At 39.3% G+C, this 24,742-nt stretch overlaps 2 protein-coding genes across 3 annotated transcripts; one reads left to right on the plus strand and one right to left on the minus strand.

Annotated features, from left to right (window-relative positions):
• Positions 1–1,707: 1,707 nt before the first annotated feature.
• LOC125383709 lies at positions 1,708–13,162 on the minus strand. Of its 2 annotated transcripts, none has more exons than XR_007222872.1 (3): positions 13,073–13,162; positions 2,745–2,963; positions 1,708–1,964 (listed from the first exon to the last, which is right to left on the minus strand). XR_007222872.1 is itself a non-coding variant. In XM_048402458.1 (3 exons), exons 1-3 carry the CDS (start codon positions 13,073–13,075, stop codon positions 1,758–1,760), a joined length of 441 nt encoding a protein of 146 aa, XP_048258415.1. In that variant the 5' UTR covers positions 13,076–13,081; the 3' UTR covers positions 1,708–1,757. The 2 variants fall into 2 exon arrangements, 1 of the variants encoding a protein (XP_048258415.1); XM_048402458.1 differs by having other exon boundaries at positions 13,061–13,081.
• Positions 13,163–19,796: 6,634 nt separating this feature from the next.
• Positions 19,797–20,423, plus strand: LOC125383669. The gene has a single exon (XM_048402371.1). The coding sequence runs from the start codon at positions 19,797–19,799 to the stop codon at positions 20,421–20,423; it is 627 nt and encodes a 208-aa protein (XP_048258328.1).
• The last annotated feature ends 4,319 nt before the right edge of the window (positions 20,424–24,742 follow it).

The following is a 24,742-nucleotide window of genomic DNA, read 5'->3' on the forward strand; positions in this document are numbered from 1 at the left end:
CTTTGTATTTTATACAAACCTATACTCAGATAAACGATGTTCAATAAAGAAACACGACATCCCTGTCTGGTAAGATATCTTTATTTAGGTGTGACAGTCTGAAACTTTTGTACCGCGAGAAGAATATGGAACACCTGGCCAATAAATTAGATCTGATCCGACGAGGTTCGGGGATATCCAGTTCCCGACTTCCCTCATAATTGGGGTCCCATGAAGATTCCGGTTTAGAATTGGTTCTCAGCAACTCATACTTGTCGTAAGAGCCGACTAAAGGGACAGGATGGCCAGGCTCGCTGACTTGGTTGATGCATGTCATCGTATCCTAGTTGCGCAGTTTGTTGCTCATGATGTCAATCACTGGACTGTCTGGTCCAGATTCGATTATTAACAGACTGCAGTCATATAAAATGCTATATTTGGGAAAACACTTTCTGAGTAAAGAACAGATTCTCGTTCGAATCCCCGACGTGACTCAACACAAAAAAGGACGAGAATCTGTACTTTACTCAGAAAGTGTTTTCCCAAATATACCAGGCATCCATAACTGTTGTTGCACAATAATATTAATTTCAGCAAAATTTATGTTCATGGCGAAAATGCAATATGACTCTTTTGACATATATATCCGAATACGAATATACTCATTAATTAAGGTTTTAATCATAAGACTGGCAATGGAGAAGAAGTTGTTGTTTGTTTGTTGTTTAACGCCGCACTCAGCATTATTCCAGCTGTATGATGGCGGAGTGTGAATAATCGAATCTGGACCAGACAATCCTGTGATTAATATCATGAGCATCGATCCACGTAATTGGGATACGATGCCATGCATCAAACCAAGTCAGCGAGCCTGATCCCGTTAGTCGCCTTTAACGACAAGCATAGTCGCCTTTTAAGGCAAGCCTGGGTTGCTGAAGACCTATTCAACCCGGATCATCACAAGTACATTTGTACCATTGACTATGCATGTAATTCTACCGGTTAGTACATTGAAGTTGGACGTTTAATCAGTTATGGACAATTCTCTTATACCCAATAAGCTAAACCCTTGTTTAGAATAAAACTACGTTTAAATATTGATGACGGTTTAAATTCGATAGCCAGTAAAGTCAGTTAACAAAGATGATGTCAAAAGTCAGTATGTTTACAAATATATATGGTTGGTTTTCAGATGTATTTCTATTCAGAAAGGATGTCAAAGGTCAACACATGCCATGTTTAGTCAAAACCAACGGTTGTAGCGAATCTACAGTCCAGATGACCATAACTAAAACTAGTATTAGACTGGTTTCCAGAAGACGTTGATAGAGTTCGCCCAAACTGAGTAAGTAGACATTATTTCTTGAATAAATGCTAATAAGGCATATGTAAATCCAAAAAAACACTTCGATAACTATGAATACGTCGCATGATCCAATGGTTAAGTACTACTTAAGTTCTCAAATGATTGAATTTTGTGAGTGTGTGCGTGCGCGAACTGCAACTTGTAAATACTGTTTTGTTTATATGTTGTTTAACGCCGCACTCAGCAATATTCCAGCTTTATGACGGCGGTTGTAAATACTGGAAGAATATCTCCCCGTTCGTGTAAATGACGTCAAGGTCACAGTCCCTTCTACGTATTGTATGTGTCACATTTGAATGAATTTTCTTTTAATGAAAACATAGCACCATATTACACTATAGAAAGAAGAACAACCTACATTATTGATATCAATATCATTTTATTGAATGCATGGCGTGAAGTGACATCACATTTACAGACACTGTCTCACCCATGGATCACGACAGCCAGATAAAGCTGATTTACTGAAGTATCGTCTTCCTTTTATAGCTACTGCCGAATAATAAGCTAACGACGCCGTTCTGCAATATGGAAGCCAGAATTTCTTCGTACAAATCTTGTTCATACTTAGCAGAAACCTCCGATCACATGATGCTTTTGATATTCCATAAGCAGCAGCCTGTAAAAACAGTAACAACAGTGTAGAGTGACATTGTGTTGAACTTATCAGGGACATGCTTATTTTATCCTCCTGACTTGAGGCATTGTTACCTGCACATGCCTTTGGTCCTTGGTTTATTTGTTTGTTGTTTATCGCCGCATTCAGCAATATTCCAGCTATATGACGGCGGTCTGTAAATAATCGTGTCTGGACCAGACATCCAGTACATCATGTGCATCGATCCACGCAATTGGGATACGATGACATGCATCAACCAAGTTAGCGAGCCTAGCGAGCCTGACCACCCGATCCCGTTAGTCGCCTCCTAAGACGAGCATCGTCGCCTTTTACGGCAAGCATGGGTTGCTGAAGACCTATTCTACCCCGGATCTTCACGGGTCCTTGGTAAATCGCATGTGAATATGTCTTACCATATCAGATGTCAGTAGGATGAATCTAAAAGGCGAGAACAGTACTAAATGCGGGGGGATATAGCGATCAGCTAGTCTGTCTGTCCGTCCGTAAGCATTTCCTTTTCCGGGGCAGAACTCGAAAACAATTCAGTGTATTTAATCGAAACTTGGCAAATCTATCAGTCACATACTGAAGTTGTGCCTTTTGCTATTTAGGAATTTTAGAAATTTTATTTTGTTACGTTTCCATGGCAACGAGTTGGACTTAGGTTCTATAAGCATAGTTCTTAGTTCTGACTAAGCATAATGTTTAAGCATCCTGCACTCAACTTCTGGAAATGTGTAATTGCAACTGCAAATCATAAAATATATCTAGAATACTTACACAGGAATAGCAAACATCGTGTCTGTTACAAGCAGTTCTGAATGTATTCTTGAAGGGTATCCACTTGTAGGGCACGGAACAGCCATTGACGTATTTGTTGCGATCACAGTTTTGCCAGGTACGGGTCCGGGTGCGTCTACGTCTTCTCCACCAGGCAGTTGCATCCCCTGTCAACAGTAGCACGCAGGCCAGAGCACACCACGTGTACAGCAGACGCATCTGTAAAGGTGCAAAAAGTACGGCATGTCTTGAGGCAGAAATAATTCCACGGATATTTGAAAATCTCAACAACTCTGAATTGTAGGCTGTTAGAAGGCAGTAACTATTTCAAGAGTTACCAAACTGTTGAGTCAAATATTCATTAGAAGTGTTCTGCTTTTATGTACCCTGTGGGTACCTGGGGTAATATCTGTCATAAGTTGTGCCCCTGTGTCGGTGGAGGAAGGCGTTTTAGTGGTTGATTATGAGCCAGGAACGGTGTTTCGTTTAAACACACATAACCTTTAATCCACCCAGACAGGCCTTAGGATGTTAAACATGAATTCTTGAGAAGAAGAAAACCACAATACATAATATTTTGACACAGAGCATTATGATCAAAATAATTATATACATACATTTTGCCTAGATAACTTTTCGAGGGCGGTCGGGTAGCCCAGTGCTTAAAGCATTTGCTCATCACGATGAAGAGACGGGTTCGATTCCACACATGGGTACACTGTGTGAAGCCCATTTCTGGTGTCCCCGCCGTGATATTGTTGGAATATTGCTAAAAGTGGCGTAAAAACATATTCACTCACTTACTCACTCAATTTTTCAAGACTTTATTATATACTGGAACATAAAACCTTTGTATCCCTGGCGTTACAGTCACTGCTGAAGAGCAACCTCCACGTGTTGAGTGCTGGGTAACGCTAATCGTTCTTCCCCCGTGTGGACCCGGGAGGAGAATGTGTCCTCAGCACCCCATTGCTTGTCGTATGAGGCGACTAAATTGGGAAGCCTGTTTGCCGTGGGTTGCGTCCCTGTGTCGGCGGAGGAAGGGAGTCTGGTAGTTGAGGGCACTGGTTCCTGGAACTGTGTTCCTTTGCCCAACACACTACTTCGACCCTTAATTCGCCTAGACGAGTGGTAGGATGGACCAGGTCTTATCAATCGACTGGTCATGCCAAGCCCTGTGCGAAATATTGCATATGCACACGTGTGTTATATCTTAATGTATATTTTGATCTTGGTCATGCATAACTTGTATGAATTAACAATTTTGGATGGAATAAATTGCCTAGAGTCTTATGACAGAAGGCGGTGGCTCATGGGGCAATCTGGTGATGTTGACCTCTGTGTTCTGTATGTCTCCACTTTCTGGTCATGGACTTAGCGACCCTGGCACGACATCTCGTTGACAAAAATAGCTATTCAAGTCATATTTGCTGGAGTATAATATCCATGTATCCCTGGTGTTTGCGTGCTGGAAATCCGATTCGCTACAACACTGTCCTTGTTGACACTCCATGGTGGGTGGGGAGCAGGTATGCTGAAACACTTTTCTTTCACCATGTCTACCCAACTACCTGGTTCAATTCGCAACGACAAAAGAAAGACGTCTTGAAGATGATGATTCTGGGAACATTCCCAACAAATACGATTCATGGGCCCGATTACTGGTGATCGAGGCTGCTGACAAACGACCTTTAAATCCATTCGCTATTTCAAAAGCTGTTAACGGACATTGTGGAGAAGTCAAAATGTAACTCGTCTCCGTTGTGGTTCATTCTTGTTGAATGTGTAAAGAGGCAGCAATCTCTTAATCTCTTGTCCATCAGTCAGTTTGCCAATGTTGAGGTTGCTGTTTCAGCACATAAGACTCTAAACTCCAGTCAAGGCACTGTTCGTGACAGCCCGATGTCCGTACAAGAAATTGTTACAGAGTTGAAGGATCAAGCAGTGACATTTGTGAAACTTTTTACTAAAACGATCGATGGTGTTGATTTCTATCATTCGTTTTCACCTCCAGGTGATAAAGCTACTGGATCAAGCAAGGCATCATCCCCTCAATACAAATCTTCAAGCTGTAGCTGTCCGACTTACATTGCACACTGCACTTACTTTGTACATCTTGTATATTCCTCCTTCAAATACTCTTCAGCAGGCTGAACTTCAGAATCTCTATGATCAGTTACCAAAGCCCTGTATCATCATGGTCGATTAAAATGGGCATAACGCTCTATGGGGAGGTCCAAATATAAACAGTAAGGAAAAAGTGCTTGAAGACTTTATTTCTGACAATAATCTCTGCATATTTAATGACGATTCAAACACTTATTTACATCCTGCTACTGGTACATATTCAGCACTGGATCTGTCTATCACAGATTCAAACCTTTACAACGAATTTGAATGGTCAGTTCATGATGACCTCTGTGGGAGTGACCAGTTCCCTACCATCCTTAAAACTGTTAACCCTACTGACCATCCACCAACAACACGGTGGAATTATACGAAGGCTGATTGGTCATGAAATGAATTATTATCCACTGAAAAATTAACGCCTGACATTTTTCAACATGTTCAAGACCCGATACAGTTGTTTTCGGACATGTTGAATGAAATTGCTGATGAAACAATTCCCAAGTCCTCTGCAAATCCACATATTCGTAAACCATGGTTTAACAACGAATGCAAACAGGCACGAAAATATAGGAAGAAAGCGGAAACATATTTCCGCCGCCATCCTACAGTCCATAATTTAGATAAGGTGCTTTTAAACAAAATAAGCGTCAGTTTTGGAGGAACTATGTCTCCAAAATAAATTCCCGCACGCCTATATCCAAGGTGTGGAATATGATAAAAAAAAATAAAAGCCAAAGGTTCAAAATCACCTGTTCACCATCTTAAGAAAGGTGACACGTTATGAACGGATAAAACTGACATTGCAAATAAGCTTGGAAAAACGTTAGCAAGACATTCTTCAATGTCTAATTATGTCCCGGAGTTTTAAACAATTAAGAAACAATAGAAAAAGATATTTTCACTTCTCCACTTCTGATAATGGTGAAGACTATAATGAAGTCTTCTCATTACATGAGCTACATACTGTCCTTGGGCAAGCACATGACACAGCAACGGGAGCTGATAACCAGCTTTTAAAACATTTACCTGAATCATATCTGGAGACAATTTTAGATCTATTTGATCAAATATGGACATCAGGGAATTTTCCTCCTTCATGGCATAATGCCATTGTAGTCCCAATACCAAAGCCTGGCCGGGATCATACAGATCCCTCTAACTATCGACCTATATCCTTAACCAGTCGCGTGTGTAAAACCATGGACCGAATGGTGAATAATAGATTAATTTGGTATCTGGAAACCAATAATCTAATTACAAATATCCAATGTTGTTTCCGAAAAAATCGAAGTACTATCGACCATTTAGTACGATTAGAATCCTTAGTCAAAAATGCTATTGTAAACAAACAACATGTAGTGTCAGTCTTTTTCGATCTTGAGAAAGCCTATGATACTATTTGGAAGCATGGCATTCTAAAGGATTTACATGATTTTGGTTTGAGAGTCCGTTTGCCTCATTTCATATCACAGTTTTTAAAAGAGAGATAATTTCAAATCCGAGTGGGCTCAACCCTGTCTGACCATTATATTCAGGATCAGGGTGTCCCACAAGGCAGTATATTGTCTGTAACACTATTTAGTATCAAGACAAACAGTCTCTCAAAGGTTTTTGAATGATTCAGTTGATGGACCGTTACTTGATGACGATTTTAAAATTTCTTGCCGCGGGAAAAACATGCAAACTATTGAGAGACTTCTGCAATTGTGTCTCAATAAAATCCCCAAATGGTCGCTTGCTAACGGCTTCAAATTTTCTAAAACTAAAACTAATTGTATACACTTCTGCAGAAAATATAGATAGCACAAAGCCCCAGAACTATTTCTATCTGACACACCCATGAAAGTTGTTGAGGAGACGAAGTTCTTGGGGCTTATATTTGACCGCCAAGGTGGTGTCTGAAGTGTCTGAAAGCCCTAGACTTGCTGAAAGTCGTATCACACTCTAAATGGGGTGGGGATCAGACAACCCTCCTCCATTTGTACAGATATTTGATCCGCTCAAAATTGGACTTCGGTCCCATCATTTATGGTGGAGCCTGTAAAAGTAACTTACAGAAACTAGATTCAATTCATCATCAGGGCTTGAGGCTCTGTTTTGGTTTCAGGGCCTGTTGATAGTCTGTATGTAGAGGATGATGAGCCTCCATAGAAACAACGTCATTTAAAACTTGCACTACAATACATCACAAAATTAAAATCAAACCCGTCAAATCCAGCATATGATGCCATTTTTACTCCTCTCTACGAGGAATTATTCCAAACTAAACCGAAGCTGGGTCCACCTCTGGGGATCAGATTACAACCGCATATAACAGCAACTCATTTTGACCTTGATATTATTGCACCCTACCAATTACTGTCTGCGCCTCCTTGGCAATTTGTCAAACTAGCAGTAGAGCTTACGCATACTAAATTTTAAAATTCTGATACAAACCAGCTAATTTTTCAACAAGAATATGTCCAGTTACGCTCTAGATACAATTCTCACCGCTCCATCTTCACAAATGGATCTGAGCATATTTTGCTTGACTGTATAGACTTTTCTCTCACAAGGGATACCTATTATCATTCAACTTCTTTCAAGGATCTTTTTTATAAATATACACATGCACAAAAGTTAAGCGCAACCATATTCATAGTCTCTTGATTTCACGTGTGGAAATCAGAAATACGAAATATGATGATGTATGACTGAATTAGGCTTCCATAGTTTCATGAACCCAAATTTGTCCTGATACCACAAGAAAAGCGTGCTTTACGTGTTGCTGCAGTTCCCCATCCCTATAAATAGTGAAATTCAAGTTTCAGACACGTGGTTGCATTTTGCTCCTGTGTGAGATTCCCCTTCCAATAGAGGTTGAAAATCAGCCATGGTGAGGAGAAAGTTAACGAACGCTGAAAGATGGCAAGTGATAGGCATGAAAAATGCTGGCATGTCATGCAGGGCCATTGCAAGACAAATGGGTCGTCATCACAGTGTTATCACTCGTTTGATTGTCAAACATGCTCAAACCAATGATGTCAATGACAGGCATAGGTCTGGTAGGCCAAGAAAGACCTCTAACAGAGAGGATAGACGTCTTTTTAGGATAGTCAGACGAAATCCATTTGCCTCTTCAACAGATTTAAGACTGCACTGGATTACCCATCAGAGACTCTCGACGATGACCGTAAGGCGTCGCCCCAGAGCGACTGGTTATAACGCCAGAAGACCAGTAAAACGTCCTCAACTGACTGAGAGGCACATGCGGAATCGTTTGATATATAGTCGTGCCCGTAGTCGATGGAACTTGGCCAAATGGAGAAGGATCCATTGGTCTGACGAGTGTCGAATGCTGCTACGAACTGTTGATGGTCGAATACGTGTTTGGAGGCAACGTAACACTCGTTTTGCACCAAGGAACAACCAGGAGACCTTAGCATGTGGCGGGGGGTCTGTTATAATATGGGGTTGTGTTTCCTTCGGCTGCAAACTTACGCTGGTGACAATTCGTGGAAACCTGAATGGCCAACAATACCAAGATGACGTTCTTCGTCCAGTGGTAGTCCCTCATTTGACAACCATCCTCTTCAGACAAGACCTGTTTACATAGACGACAATGCTAGACCACAGAGATCTCGGGCAGTTTTGGCTTATTTGCGTCAAGAAGCTATTGCCACTCTTCCTTGGCCAGCCTGTAGTCCGGATCTTAATCCGACTGAGCATCTCTGGGACATTCTTGGCCGGAAAATCAGACATCGTGATCCCCCAGTTCAAAATCTCGATGGACTTGAAGCCGCACTTCATGAAGAATGGATCTGTTTGCCTCAGAGAAGCATTCAACGACTTGTAATGAGTATGAGGCGTAGGGTTGAAGCTGTGGTCAATGTCCGTGGATCATACACACGTTACTGACGTTTCTGTCTTGCAATAGACTCTGCACTCCCTAGGGTGTCTATGTGACACCTGATATGGTCTGCTGATATCACGACAGTTACATGACCAAAAAAGTTTTTCAATGTTTTCTAATCCTTCAATTTCTGGTCTTCGGTAAAATTCCTTTCTGCTTTTATTCTCTTGGAACACAAAATAAACTTGCTTTGGGACAACTTTTGCATCACATGAGGTTTACATATACGACTTATAACAATCGTACATTTCGTTAAAATAGTGATCATTAAGTGCCAAAAGTAACAGCTCACACATATGGTGGGTGGCGCTTAACTTTTGTGCATGTGTATATAAATACTCGTTTAATGCTCATTTTTTTAAAAAGAAATAGATTTATTTGATAAATTTTGAATTTTGAATTGTTTTAAAGTAGTGTGTTGTTATTAACAACTGAGATTATTAAAGGCAGTGCCACTCAGGGGGTTAAAGTAGTATAAAATTATTGTCCCCCTGACAGTGGCATGTGAGTTCATCTATGTTAAAGTGTATAAAATCAACTAGTGTTTTAAAGTATTGATTGTGCTTCTATTTTTTAATATTGGTTAGCAATACATACAACCACTGGTGACCAAAGTGATGGTATAAATCCTGCTGGGAATCATGCAGGAAGCAAAAGCACTGTAAGTCCCCATGATTCCCAGTTAGGTGGTCTAGCTTTGGCTGCTAGTAGTCTATAGCTTGGTTTTAATTTATAGGAACTTATCTACTAAAAGTTCTTTGTTTTATAATTGCTTAGGTTTGTTTTATTTCTAAACTGTGATATTTACCTGACTGTTTGAGTGTTCTTCGTCGACAGGTCTTTAATTATAGTAACTACCTTGTTCTCATCGCGATATAGCTGCAATATTGCCGATGCTATGTACAATTTTAACTCACTCACTCACTCACCCTGGCGTTACAGGCTGACTCCACTGCAAAATCGTGCTTGTTGGCACTCGGTGATGGATGGGGAACTATTTTATCCCACCATGTTTTAAAAGAACTCTTCAGGTTCTAGCAAAAATGCGCGGAGTGTGGCGTTAAACAACAAATCAATCAATCAATCTAGCAAACTAAAGATCTACATCTGGATTCGAATTTGTCCAATGAAGAGGTTTCTTCTGTAGTTAAATATTCTTGGCCTAAGTTCAGTGCAATTGCATCTGCTGATGGAAATCATTTGAACTTAAATCCTTTCGCTATCGGAAGCTTTGGACTGATTCAATTTTAGGGGAATGTACACGAAGGTAGCAATATGTCAATCTGCTGGGACACTGAACTAGTGTTGTTTCGTCATCAGAGAATAGGCTGTTTGAGCGAAGAAGAAATTGTTGATGAATAATAATTTCAGTGTGTCATCGCTGTCAAGCATTTCATGAGAAAACAAGATCACACAATTATCAAAACAAATACCTGACTCTTTACTTTTCCACTTTCAAATCTGCCATATTCTTTAAAGCTGGTTACATTAAAAATGGAGTGGACCAATTGACCTGGTCCAAATTCTGACTTAATATCGAACTCCAGTCCGACATAGGAGGATCAGCAGATGCTAGATGAATTTAATCAAACTACTCAGAATGACACAATCATGTCAAACTCGGCCTCACAGACAAAGATCAAACAATCAAAGGACAGGAAAAAGCAAATGAGGAGATGGGTCAGGTCACTCCAGCACTTGGAGATCTTCTTATTTGTCAAAGCCCTGTGTGGAGTCGTCGTCCTTATGAGCATCTATAGATGGAGGTCACTCCTATACTGCCTGCCAGTCCATGGCCAGCAGACGTTCTTCCCACTCAAGTTCTCCAGTTAAGCCCTCGTGGTCAGCTGAAGTGAATTCATTTAGGGGATGTGCACAGGACTACGGAAGACTCTTAAAGATTTGCGGTTATTTATACACTTGAAATGAGAGAGTATACATCTTAAAACTTCTTTTTACCTCCAGATGCTTAAGCTACTGGGGGATCTTCAGCACTGATGAGGGTGGGTGTTATACGCACCCCTGTTCTTCTCAATGCCCCACTTGAAGCGGATGCAGGTTGTGTAACATTGCAAGAATCTTTAAAGTTGTGCTTTCTTGATATGTCAATAACAGACACAAATCTGCTGAATGAATTCGAATGGTCAGTCCACAATGACCTGTCTGTTGAAGATGGAATTTTTCAAAGAGAAATGTTGTCTTCAGAAAAATAACACTTGATCTTTATAGTGACGTTTTTTTTATCAATGCAATAATTTTCTGATGCGCTGAATTTTAGGGCGGGCTTCCAGTTGTCCATATCCATCAGAGCTAATTACTGTAAAGTGTTCGCTTCCACTGTCTTTTGCTAATCACTTATCAGCGGCAATTATCTGTTGGCCTCCCTTGTTAGTTTCCAACTTTTGTCTTGTTATTACTTCTGTTGTCCTTACATGTACATATATATGCTCTCTGCCTCATAGCATTCATTCACCTGAAGGAGTAAGCATATACTCCAAAACGTTGTGTATCCTCATAATATAGAAGTTGACATCCATAAATTCTCTTCCTTAAATTAACTTAAGCCTGTATTTCTAAGTCTTTTGGAAATCACCACATCCGTACACCAAGCTTTAATATAATTATAATGACTCTAACAATTAAGGCAAAACAAGGAAATGGCTGATTTCTGTCGCCATTCTGTGGTATATAATTTATGGATATATTGTAAATGCTAAAACCCAGCGTACATTTGAAACAATATAGACGCCAGGCAAAATAATGTTTAATAAAAACATTCACGTGAATGCAAGGTATGGAACATGATCCAGAAGATGTTAAGAACAGGGATGCATTTTTAAATAGTATATGGCACATTGCAACAAACTTTGTGAAACATTGGAAAACCATCCTTCCTCATCAAACTATGTACCTCAATTTTTTATTTTTTTTAAACAGCAAGTAAAGAAAAGTATTGATGTTAATTTTTGGATAATGTGTACGATTAAATTGAAATATATTTAATCCATAAGGCATTTGGAAAAACTCGTGATACTGGTACAGGAGCTGAGAATATAGATATAAACTAAATGGTCCTTGACGCGTGTAAGGGGCGGTAGTGTATTACCATTTTACGGCTGTAACAAAATATTTCTATATAATTCATTTTCGACTTCTATCGGGAGAACCATAGCAAAATTCAGCCAAAAAGGCTTTAAAAGAGCTTCAGTAAAACTACATTGGGAAATGACGTGCAAACATACTCTTGAATTCTCAGCTACCCAGTGACCTAAACATGTGCGAGTGCAGTGAACGATGTGAATCCTAGAAATCTTAATTCATCACCTCTCAGGACGCATTTTCTGAGTGCAGTTTAACAATTGCACGCCTGACTTGATCCCTCTGAAAACTGTCTAATTTATCAACCTTGCGTGGTTTTGACATGTTCCCTACCTCCTTGGCCTGACTATTTGTATCTCGTCGACTAACAACATTTTAAAGTTTCTGAGGGGACATACCAAGAGCTTTTGAAGCTCGTTTCAAGAATTTATTAATTGCATAAAAAGGGTTTGCTCTTTCTGCTTCACTTCTAAAGAAATCATACACATTCAACATCAACTGTTTAACATCTGCTGAGTAGCGCATCTTGTCATTGAATGAACACGGTCACTGTGTAGCACGTGCAGACCGTGCTTGCGCTGTGCCTTCAACGGTTTGTCCCCCCCCCCCCCCCCCCCCCCACATTTCTATACAAAATTACATGATAGTTTCTTAAAGAACTTCATCCTACATGGGTCTTAAAAAAAAAAAAATCAGATTTTGTTGGGTACAGGTTATTCATGGTCAAGTACCGTATTGATGTTTCATACACTTTTCTGGATTTCGAGTTATTTTGCAATTCGTCGTTCTCATTTGGAGTCAAACGGACTGTAAAAGATGGTACTTGTTGTTACCCAGTCTGGCGCTCGGCATTAAGGGGCTAAAACAAGGACTGGTCGGCTCGGAGTCAGTATACTGTGTCTGAGTGGGGTTTTTCATGTTAAACTGCGGCATGGTATCTCAGTGAGCTAGCACTATAAATCGGCATCAGTCCGGACTAGTACAGGCAGCCACACAAACACACACACACATGCACGTCGCTATATAAGTGCAATAATCTTGGACGCGACGCAAAACCCCATTTCACCTCACCTCCTTGATGTAACGTTTTACCAACACTAAAAGAATGTTACAGAGAACACGTTTTAGTCGATGGACAATCATAACTTACATGTATTAACGAACATAAGATAAGAAAATGGAAGAACATCTGTACCAATTTACTTACCATGTGCGGGGCTGTTCCAAGTGATATGATTTAGTTGTTTTCGAATGCATATTTTATACAGTATAAGTGTGAACAGGACAATAGACTCAATGTAAGGCGGGTGTGAATATGTTATATGGGAGTGTAATAGAGTTGACACGGCTGCAAAATGATAATGTCACGCATAGTGGATTCACACCTAAATCTACGTCTGCTGCAGTCGTGTAACGGAACAGTAAACTTTCCCTCCTGTTCTGTGTGTGATGTTGTCACTTGTTGAATGCACCAGCTGAAAAACAGGAAACAGAATTGAAAAAAACTTATTCTGTCCCAACCAACTGTCATCCAAAGTTTGGCTGCTTCACATGGAAAGTTTGTATTTGTACTCACCATTAGGACATCAAAAGACAAAACCATCACACATTACATCACACGAAGCGACAGTGGTTCCCACATTTATGCATGTTTGGAAATCAACGTGTCATCCGAGGCCTATATGACAAACGTTTGAAATGTAGGTATAATTTAGCCGCCAAACTAAATTGAAATATATTTCGCAGGTCATGAAACAAAGAACTTTTAAGTCACTTTGAACATATATGACGGAGGTCTGTGAACATGGCCATCGTTTTCATGTATTTTCTAACGTGTGAAATAATCGTAAATGTCGTTCATGGATGACATGATTCCATTACCCTTGACATCGTGTGTGGCAGACCCGTGAAGATTCCGGGGTAGAATAGGTCTTCAGAAACCCATGCTTGCCGTAAAAGACGACTATGCTTGTAGTAAAAGGCGACTAACGGGACTTGGTTGATGCATGTCATCGATCCCAATTGCGTGGATCGATACTCATGATATTAATCACTGGATTGTCTGGTCCAGACTCGATTATTTACAGACCGCCGTCATATAGCTGGAATATTGCTGAGTGCAACAACAAACTAACCAACAAACCAATCGTGTGGCAAGGATAAGATTGATCCTGTTTCATACGCTTCTGCTTGTTCGGGATTAGATAAATGGAAGATTACCATATTGACAAAAAATTAGCATTTATTTCAATGGTTTGGTAAAATAACTGCGTTTTATTACCAGCATTGCCTCATTAGTGTGCAGCAACCACGTCAGTGACGTTATAAAGTAATTAGTAACATATGGCGAGGATATCCACTTTACAACAGACCATTGAAGTTTCCTCAGTATTTGTTAAACCAGACGCACTGCATTGAGTTGCTATCAGGTTTAAATTTACAATGTTTTAAATGGAGTATAATGTAAAGGTTGTGAATATGACGTGTGTTTGTCCAGACCATATCTCCAAAACTGATAGGTATTCTTTCATGACACTTTGCACACAAAAAGACCAGTTTGCCTTTTGCTACTTAGGGGTGTTTAGAAAAAAGAAGAATTATGTTTCCATGGCAACAACTTTGATTTTGACTGTTCATATTGGTGTGTATCTGACATAGAAAAACAAAGTTCAGAATCCCAATTCCATGGAATTCCACTACTCTTGTATACGGACAGACAGATTAGAGAGAAATACTCTCATCAAGTTTGACTTAATGTGACAGTCAGATGATTTGTGCTTTCGAATCTGTGGGGGCCGAGGGATTGTCATCTTCTGATGACTTTTGTTCGTTTTGGGGACGATTTCGCCTGTTTTACGCTATTTTCTTATTACCCATCTAATTTTGGTCAAGCATTGAGGTTCCGCGAAACGTGTGTAGTCGACTAGGACCGCGAACGGAGGGGCCGAGGTTGTTGCAGGCTCAAGCAAAGACATATATCTATATACGTCTTTAGATCAAGTCTGTACTTTTGGAGGACCTCAAACTGAGATCATATATGGGACCTCTATCCTCTATCTAGAATTTGATAGACAGGACTAAAGTGAAAATTTACCATATTAACGCGCCGCTTTCAAAGTTTTGAATACTATATTTGCACTCAGATTGGCATTTTTAGAATTTGATAAGTAGCTGTGAAGACAAGATATTTTATGGATGACAACTTATTTATTCTATTATGATGCGATGTTCCTTAATATATCTAATCTTTATTTCACATACTGAAGAGGCCACAGGCCTATAGTACAAGTTGAAGAATATACAGTTTTATACAGTTTATGTACATATCTCACCAGATCACCTCACGTCATTCCACCTTGCATTTCAACGCAGTCACATAATTTCACACATTCAGTACAATACCATACCCTGTAATTTCATAATTTCTATATTACCATATCACAACTTGTTATATCATACAACATATTCTATAACATCATATCATATTGTATCATTATTATAAGATCATACTATATAGTATTATTTCATATAACATTATCATAACATACTATACATACCATCGTACCATATATCACAACTATATTGTATCACATTTCAACATGTCATATCACACAGCACATTAGCAATGTCATAGCTTGTCCCATCATATCTTATCATATCATACCATATAATGCCATGTCATTCCATGCCAATTTATTTCATATCAATTAATCAATATTTATTCAACACTGGAAGACCGCAAGCCATATAATATGTACACTAAAAAAAAGTATTTACACAATTTCTATAATACACATAATATATTGCATCATATCCCCTCATGTATCATATCACACCACATCACTTCATATCATATCACATCATGTCATGTCACATCATATCATTTCATATACATATAACTACACTTAACCATTTGTAATATCACGTCCCACAATATCATATGACAGCCTAGTAGTTTAATACCATTTCTAACTCTTTTGTTTGTAGTTTATTCAGATGGCAAATATCTATAAATATGTACTTAATGTATATACACAATAGTTTCCTAATACCAAGCAGCTAAGATTATTCTTTCATAAGGTTCTGTTGGTATAAAGAGGCATAATATATGAACATGGGCACATTTTGTAAGATACTTCTTTTTGTGTTTGACAGCAATGTAACAAATTTAATAATATTAGGGTACCTGTAATAATAAGCTTGCAGGTATTTTTCTCTAAGGTGTAAATACACTGGACATACAAGTAAGAAATGAAATTCATCTTCTACTGAGTTTAAACTACATAGATTACAGATTCATTCTTCACGAGGAATGTTTACATAGCGCCCTGTTTCTATTAAAAGGTCGTGAGAAGAACATCTAAAACGTGAAAGAGCCGTTCGAAATTTTTTAACATTAACTTTTGATAAATAATCTTACATAATTATTTCTGATTTAAACATTTTGTAATAAAAGCATTTGTTTGTTAGAGTCAATGATGCAGTCCAAGATTGTAAATAAATATCCTTTAATCTCTGGGTTAATGAAAGTATAAACATTGGTTTGGAATACACATTTTGGTTTTGCCAAATATCACCAAAGCCACAACTGAAAAGTAATTCTCTAACACCTGTAACCCAGTTTCTTTTCCCATTATTATCATAAACTATCATCATATTATAACACTTTTTTGGCAATCCATATGAGGGCATGTCAATGAGTCTCAGCCAGTATTTAATAACTTTTATATTTGAATATACATAGAGAGGGAATCTTCCACATTCCCCATACACCACCAAGCTGGAAGTGTTTATTTTAACACCTAAATACTTTTTGCAAACATATAAATGAATCCTTTCTATGGCATCAAAGTGCTGTAAACCCCAGACTTCTGCCCCATACAACAAAATGGGGAGTATCTTTATATCAAATATTTAAAAAAAAGATTGATGAGAAATGGTTTCTAAAACTTTCAAACTCTTATGGATACTTACAAAGACCTTTCTTGCTTGTAAAGCAGCTTGATACAAATGTTTATGCCATGACAAGTTTCTACTGAAGTAAACACCCAGATATTTATAAAATCCTGTAGTTTCTATTTTTTGTCCTTTGAAGGACCAATATTCTTTACTTGCTAAATGACCTCCATTCTTAAATACCAAAACTTTTGTTTTACTCATGTTAACTGTTAGCTTCCATTTATTGCAGTAACTTACAAGTTCATTAATTTGACACTGCAGTCCTTTGATTGTTGACGAAAAGAGAGCAATATCATCTGCAAATAAAAGTAAAAATATCTTTGTAATATCTGGATGGAGCTGAACACCATAATTACAGTTGGTATTTATTTGCACAGCCAGTTCATTTATGAAAAAAGTAAAGAGAAATGGGCTTAAGATGCATCCTTGTCTTACTCCTAACTGACTAATAAATGTTTCTGAAATCTCATTATTGTTTCGCACACACACCTTAATATTCTCGTAAATGCTACCCAATAGTTTGTTCATCTTAAAGCTGAGGCCATGTGATCTTAAAAGGTTCCATAGTTTATGTCTCTGCACTGAGTCAAATGCCTTGGCAAAGTCAACGAAGAGCACATAAAGTTTCCCACCCTTGACACTGAGGTATTTGTTAACTAAAACTTGAAGGATAAAAATGTTGTCAATAGTTGAATAGCCCTCTCTAAATCCAGCTTGTTCTTCATTGATTTTGTCGAGGGTATCTGCCCAAAACACTAACCTTTTATTTATTATGTTTGTGAATAGTTTACCAAAAATACTTAGCAGTGAAATACCTGTGTAATTGTTTATATTATTTAGATCACCTTGTTTATGTATTGGCACAATTATCCCTATTGACCATGCATCTGGAAATGTTCCATTTTCTAATATAACATTAAATATAAGTTCAAGGTAAGGTACAATGATATCTGAGGAACGTTTAAAAAACTCGGGAATAATCTGATCCATTCCTGGTGATTTGTTGCATTTAAGATGGTGTATACTCTCTAAAATCTCATCTCTGGTAATAGGGGAATCCAGTATATCATTTGCAAACTGAGTATCTGTTTGAGTCTGAGTATTATCTTGTGACTCCTGGAACTGATTTTCAGGGCTCTGATCAGTATCTGTGAAAGTAAATAATTCTTTAAAGTAAATGTACCAATCCTTAATGTTGATATTATTTGTCTTTTGATGTTTGCTTAGACTTTTCAGTTCTGACCAAAATAGTTTAGAGTCATGAATGTTATTTTCTAAGGATTGTTGCTTATCATGTAAATATTCTTGTTTCTTTTCTTTGCACACAGCTATATATTTGTTTCTTATGTTATGATATTCTCTAAGTGAGTCCTTATCTTTACATCTCCTGAATTTATTTAGTGCCCTACATCTTTTCTTTTTAAGACCCTCACATCCTGCATCATACCATTTACACAATTGACTAAGCTTTGGATTTCTAACCTTTTTTTGCATGTCTGAGCCCGCTAATTTCAAGGCATCCACTAAGTAATTAATACTTACATCAATATTGGACAATGCGGTATTTACTGATTTATCAAGTAAATCTTGAACTTGGTCAGAAAAGAGTTGATCTCTAAAATTTTGTGATTTGTCAATATTCCAGACAAACTTGAAAGATTTAGTAGCCTGATCATTCCTTGGGTTTGAGGGTTGGTGTGTTTCAGGTACTTTTAATGTCATAGTAACTGGAAGGTGAACTGAATCTGATCTAGATTCTACACCAAAGTCTGCAACATTGTCAAATAATGGAGAAGAGGCTATAATATAGTCAATTACACTGGTACCTTAACATCCTTATACCGGTCTCAAACAAGAGAGTCGAGGGTATAAGGATCTGTACCGAATAGAGTAAAGAAGTTGTCATCCACAAAGTATCTTGTCTTTGCTGATATTTATATTAACAATGTGCACGATCCAATTCTGTACCTACTCATGAGACTTGCTCTTTGAGCGTCAGATATATTGATGATCACCGACTTACCCACCCATTGAGGAGATCAGTAACCTCGCCTCATCTGTTTACTATTCAGAAGTATGCATATTGTTTCAGGGTGACACAAAACGTACCACAAGATTGTGTGACATGAGGGATGACTTCAACTTTCCCTTCATATCGTGTCATGCCGAGGGCCCCGGCTCGATGTCCCACATGGTTAGAATGTGTGAAGCCCATTTCTGTTGTCCTTCGCCATGATATTGTTGGAATATTGCCCAAACCACACTCACTCACTCTCCCACTCCCTCCAAGTCGAGCAATATTCCAGCAGCTACAACCTTTGGTGATACATCAGAGATTTATGATTTCTGATTCTGGAAAAGGGTTTTGTAATCTTTATTTATTAATCGATATTTCAACTGCTGAATTTACATCCACATCCTTTACAAACTGTGGGTGGTCAGTGCATAATCTGATTAATACAACAGAGTAGGTACATAATGTCGTAGCGCATAATGCTGTTTCACGCATTAGGAAATCAATCAGTTAAACAAGATTGTTTGTGGGGGATTCATTGCTCCGAAACAAAGCTCATTACCCCTGAATCCCAGCCTAGGCCTGTCTCGGTTATCTCCTAAAACCCCTACATCCCATTTCCCCAACAACCCAGTTCCCCTACAATTAGTTAAAACAACACACGGCATTTACCTGTCTGGCATTATGAACTCACCTAAAGGAGAGATTAAGGTCTGGAGTAGAGGTAGTAGAAATGAAAGGGGCAGAGCTTTAGGGGATAAGGGGACTTAAAGGAAAGTTTAAAAAAAGAAGAATTAATGTAAGTGTAATGAAAGATGCCTGTATGATGAGAAGACAATTTTTAGAAATTACGAAAATAACAATAGGAAGAAACAAGACGGTAATGATGACAAGATTCTGGCGTTTGGCAGTCTAGAGAGTCTAGAGGCCTTGCAGTCATCTGAGATTCTATACATGGATGGAACGTTCACTGCCTGCCCTGGACTGTGTCATGCATCCAGACAGACTTCAGCCAATGGCTGCTATTCGTGCTGTCAAAGTCGTGTTTCTTACTGCCGATGTGAAGGGATGTTTCTTCCATTACTGCCAGGCTATATGGAGGAAGGTCCAGGATCTGGGACTAGCTGTCGCGTATCGAGAAGATCCTGAAGTCTGCAAGTGGATAAGAAGAGCAGCTGGCCTACCCCTACTCCCCCAGAACAAGATCCAGGACACGTGGATTGACGTAATGGACAACACACCAGATGTACTAAGAGCTGTCGCCTTCAACGACTACATCGTCACTACCTGGGTCGACCACGGAGCACGATTCCCCCTACCACTGTGGAACCATCACGGTATTACAGGTCCCAGGACGAACAACAGCCTTGAAGGCTTTCACAACCGACTCAACCGAGGTCTCCCTCACCAACATCCCAACATCTACCGATTTGTGGAGGTAGTCAGGAAGGTGGAACAGGCAGAACGAGCTAAGTTTTTAGCAGCTCCAAGAGCCAGGAAGAGAGTGTACAGAGAGGTGGAGAACCGTCTCTGCCGCCTGAAGGACGAGTTGAATAGAGAGGTGAAATCCCCAATGCAGGTTTAAGATGCGGTTGGCCATCTCCTCAGGCTGGGATAAAGAGTGCACTGAACATTTGAGATGAAATTTATTATAATGTATTATGAATTTTGAAAAATGAACATTTTATTATAATGTATTATGAATTTTGAATAATATCGTAATCGTAATTAAATATTTATCTCAATCTATTCGTGTTTCTTGGGTTGTTCCACTGTATGAAATAGGTAACAGACTAGGGATTAGCAGTGCCATGGACCGTGAACTTTGTTGTCTTAAGCTGTAGGGGAAATGGGATGTAGGGGTTTGGGGAGGTTACCCCTGTTTCGGAAGCTTGAGTACTGCTGAGTAAATATATACTATTATCACAGCCTGTTGCTATCAACACTGTATGTTTGTATTTGACACTGCCCACTGCCATCATGTTATATATTACCATTGAATATTGTACCACCACTCTATTGTGTACTGCCATTGTAATGCTGTACCACCACTCTATTGTGTACTGCCATTGTAATGCTGTACCACCACTCTATTGTGTACTGTCACTGTAATTGCTGTACTACCACTCTATTGTGTACTGCCATTGTAATGCTGTACAACCACTCTATTGTGTACTGCCATTGTAATGCTGTACCACCACTCTATTGTGTACTGTCACTGTAATTGCTGTACTACCACTCTATTGTGTACTGCCATTGTAATGCTGTACTACCACTCTATTGTGTACTGCCATTGTAATGCTGTACCACCACTCTATTGTGTACTGCCATTGTAATGCTGTACCACCACTCTATTGTGTACTGTCACTGTAATTGCTGTACTACCACTCTATTGTGTACTGCCATTGTAATGCTGTACAACCACTCTATTGTGTACTGCCATTGTAATGCTGTACCACCACTCTATTGTGTACTGCCATTGTAATGCTGTACCACCACTCTATTGTGTACTGTCACTGTAATTGCTGTACTACCACTCTATTGTGTACTGCCATTGTAATGCTGTACAACCACTCTATTGTGTACTGCCATTGTAATGCTGTACTACCACTCTATTGTGTACTGCCATTGTAATGCTGTACCACCACTCTATTGTGTACTGCCATTGTAATGCTGTACCACCACTCTATTGTGTACTGTCACTGTAATTGCTGTACTACCACTCTATTGTGTACTGCCATTGTAATGCTGTACAACCACTCTATTGTGTACTGCCATTGTAATGCTGTACCACCACTCTATTGTGTACTGCCATTGTAATGCTGTACCACCACTCTATTGTGTACTGTCACTGTAATTGCTGTACCACCACTCTATTGTGTACTGCCATTGTAATGCTGTACAACCACTCTATTGTGTACTGCCATTGTAATGCTGTACCACCACTCTATTGTGTACTGCCATTGTAATGCTGTACCACCACTCTATTGTGTACTGTCACTGTAATTGCTGTACTACCACTCTATTGTGTACTGCCATTGTAATGCTGTACAACCACTCTATTGTGTACTGCCATTGTAATGCTGTACCACCACTCTATTGTGTACTGTCACTGTAATTGCTGTACTACCACTCTATTGTGTACTGTCATTGTAATGCTGTACTACCACTCTATTGTGTACTGCCATTGTAATGCTGTACTACCACTCTATTGTGTACTGCTATTGTAATGCTGTACTACCACTCTATTGTGTACTGCCATTGTAATGCTGTACTACCACTCTATTGTGTACTGCCATTGTAATGCTGTACTACCACTCTATTGTGTACTGCCATTGTAATGCTGTACTACCACTCTATTGTGTACTGCCATTGTAATGCTGTACAACCACTCTATTGTGTACTGCCATTGTAATGCTGTACAACCACTCTATTGTGTACTGCCATTGTAATGCTGTACTACCACTCTATTGTGTACTGCCATTGTAATGCTGTACTACCACTCTATTGTGTACTGCCATTGTAATGCTGTACAACCACTCTATTGTGTACTGCCATTGTAATGCTGTACAACCACTCTATTGTGTACTGCCATTGTAATGCTGTACTACCACTCTATTGTGTACTGCCATTGTAATGCTGTACTACCACTCTATTGTGTACTGCCATTGTAATGCTGTACTACCACTCTATTGTGTACTGCCATTGTAATGCTGTACCACCACTCTATTGTGTACTGCCATTGTAATGCTGTACTACCACTCTATTGTGTACTGCCATTGTAATGCTGTACTACCACTCTATTGTGTACTGCCATTGTAATGCTGTACTACCACTCTATTGTGTACTGCCATTGTAATGCTGTACCACCACTCTATTGTGTACTGCCATTGTAATGCTGTACCACCACTCTATTGTGTACTGTCACTGTAATTGCTGTACTACCACTCTATTGTGTACTGTCATTGTAATGCTGTACTACCACTCTATTGTGTACTGCCATTGTAATGCTGTACTACCACTCTATTGTGTACTGCTATTGTAATGCTGTACTACCACTCTATTGTGTACTGCCATTGTAATGCTGTACTACCACTCTATTGTGTACTGCCATTGTAATGCTGTACTACCACTCTATTGTGTACTGCCATTGTAATGCTGTACTACCACTCTATTGTGTACTGCCATTGTAATGCTGTACAACCACTCTATTGTGTACTGCCATTGTAATGCTGTACAACCACTCTATTGTGTACTGCCATTGTAATGCTGTACTACCACTCTATTGTGTACTGCCATTGTAATGCTGTACTACCACTCTATTGTGTACTGCCATTGTAATGCTGTACAACCACTCTATTATGTACTGCCATTGTAATGCTGTACAACCACTCTATTGTGTACTGCCATTGTAATGCTGTACTACCACTCTATTGTGTACTGCCATTGTAATGCTGTACTACCACTCTATTGTGTACTGCCATTGTAATGCTGTACTACCACTCTATTGTGTACTGCCATTGTAATGCTGTACCACCACTCTATTGTGTACTGCCATTGTAATGCTGTACTACCACTCTATTGTGTACTGCCATTGTAATGCTGTACTACCACTCTATTGTGTACTGCCATTGTAATGCTGTACTACCACTCTATTGTGTACTGCCATTGTAATGCTGTACTACCACTCTATTGTGTACTGCCATTGTAATGCTGTACCACCACTATATTGTGTACTGCCATTGTAATGCTGTACTACCACTCTATTGTGTACTGCCATTGTAATGCTGTACAACCACTCTATTGTGTACTGCCATTGTAATGCTGTACTACCACTCTATTGTGTACTGCCATTGTAATGCTGTACTACCACTCTATTGTGTACTGCCATTGTAATGCTGTACCACCACTATATTGTGTACTGCCATTGTAATGCTGTACTACCACTCTATTGTGTACTGCCATTGTAATGCTGTACTACCACTCTATTGTGTACTGCCATTGTAATGCTGTACTACCACTCTATTGTGTACTGCCATTGTAATGCTGTACCACCACTATATTGTGTACTGCCATTGTAATGCTGTACAACCACTCTATTGTGTACTGCCATTGTAATTGTGTTTTCTCTGTATCATATGTTGTGCTGCTGATGTGACAGCCGTGCCAGGGGGGGGGGGGGGGGGGCATCCTCTTCGAGGTCCCCCCTGCCACGATTAGACCCTGCTGCTTTCCTCTTTGTGGTGGCATCTGAAGGGGCATCCTCTTCGAGGTCCCCCCTGTCACGATTATACCCTGCTGCTTTCCTCTCTGTGGTGGCATCTGAAGGGGCATCCTCTTCGAGGTTCCCCCTGTCACGATTATACCCTGCTGCTTTCCTCTTTGTGGTGGCATCTGAAGGGGCATCCTCCCCTAGTATTGCGACCAGAAGTAGTTTCACAGCAAATGAATGCGAAATACGTCATATTATATACTGCCATTGAATGCTGTACAACCACTCTATTGTGTACTGCCATTGTAATTGCTGTGCAGTAATTTGTATTGATTTGGAAACTTAGTGAATTTTGTGATACATTTGTTTATTGTATATCACTGATGGTTTCACACTGATTTCTTTTACAAACAGATTTCTGGATTGACATATTGTTTCAATTTCGACATTTAACAACTGTCATCTGTATAGTGCGGCGTTAAACAACATTAAAAAGCTGCCTGCCTGGTATAACGTAGGTGTACGCGTGATGATGGAACATGTAGATATTACAGCCTTCACGGACCTAACGCTCATGGTAATCGATTTTGTCACGTGAAAGTTGGCTGTCAAATCATCAGTTGGCACCACCTGTCAAAGTGTTTTAGTAATCCGCGGGTAATAGGTACGCTCTCTTTCCAGTATAATGTTGA

The sequence above is a fragment of the Haliotis rufescens genome, unplaced genomic scaffold, assembly GCF_023055435.1.
Source record: "Haliotis rufescens isolate VD_foot unplaced genomic scaffold, xgHalRufe1.0.p SCAF_26, whole genome shotgun sequence".
In the NCBI taxonomy this organism is placed as follows: Eukaryota; Metazoa; Mollusca; class Gastropoda; order Lepetellida; family Haliotidae; genus Haliotis; species Haliotis rufescens.

Excerpts from the sequence above, each read along its gene's own strand:
- LOC125383709 (XM_048402458.1), bottom strand. Across the intron at positions 1,965-2,744 it reads ACGATGTTTGCTATTCCTGT|GCTGCTGCTTATGGAATATC; the intron begins GTAAGTATTCTA and ends CTGTTTTTACAG.
- LOC125383669 (XM_048402371.1), top strand. The coding sequence starts at position 19,797 with ATGGAACGTTCACTGCCTGCCCTGGACTGTGTCATGCATCCAGACAGA.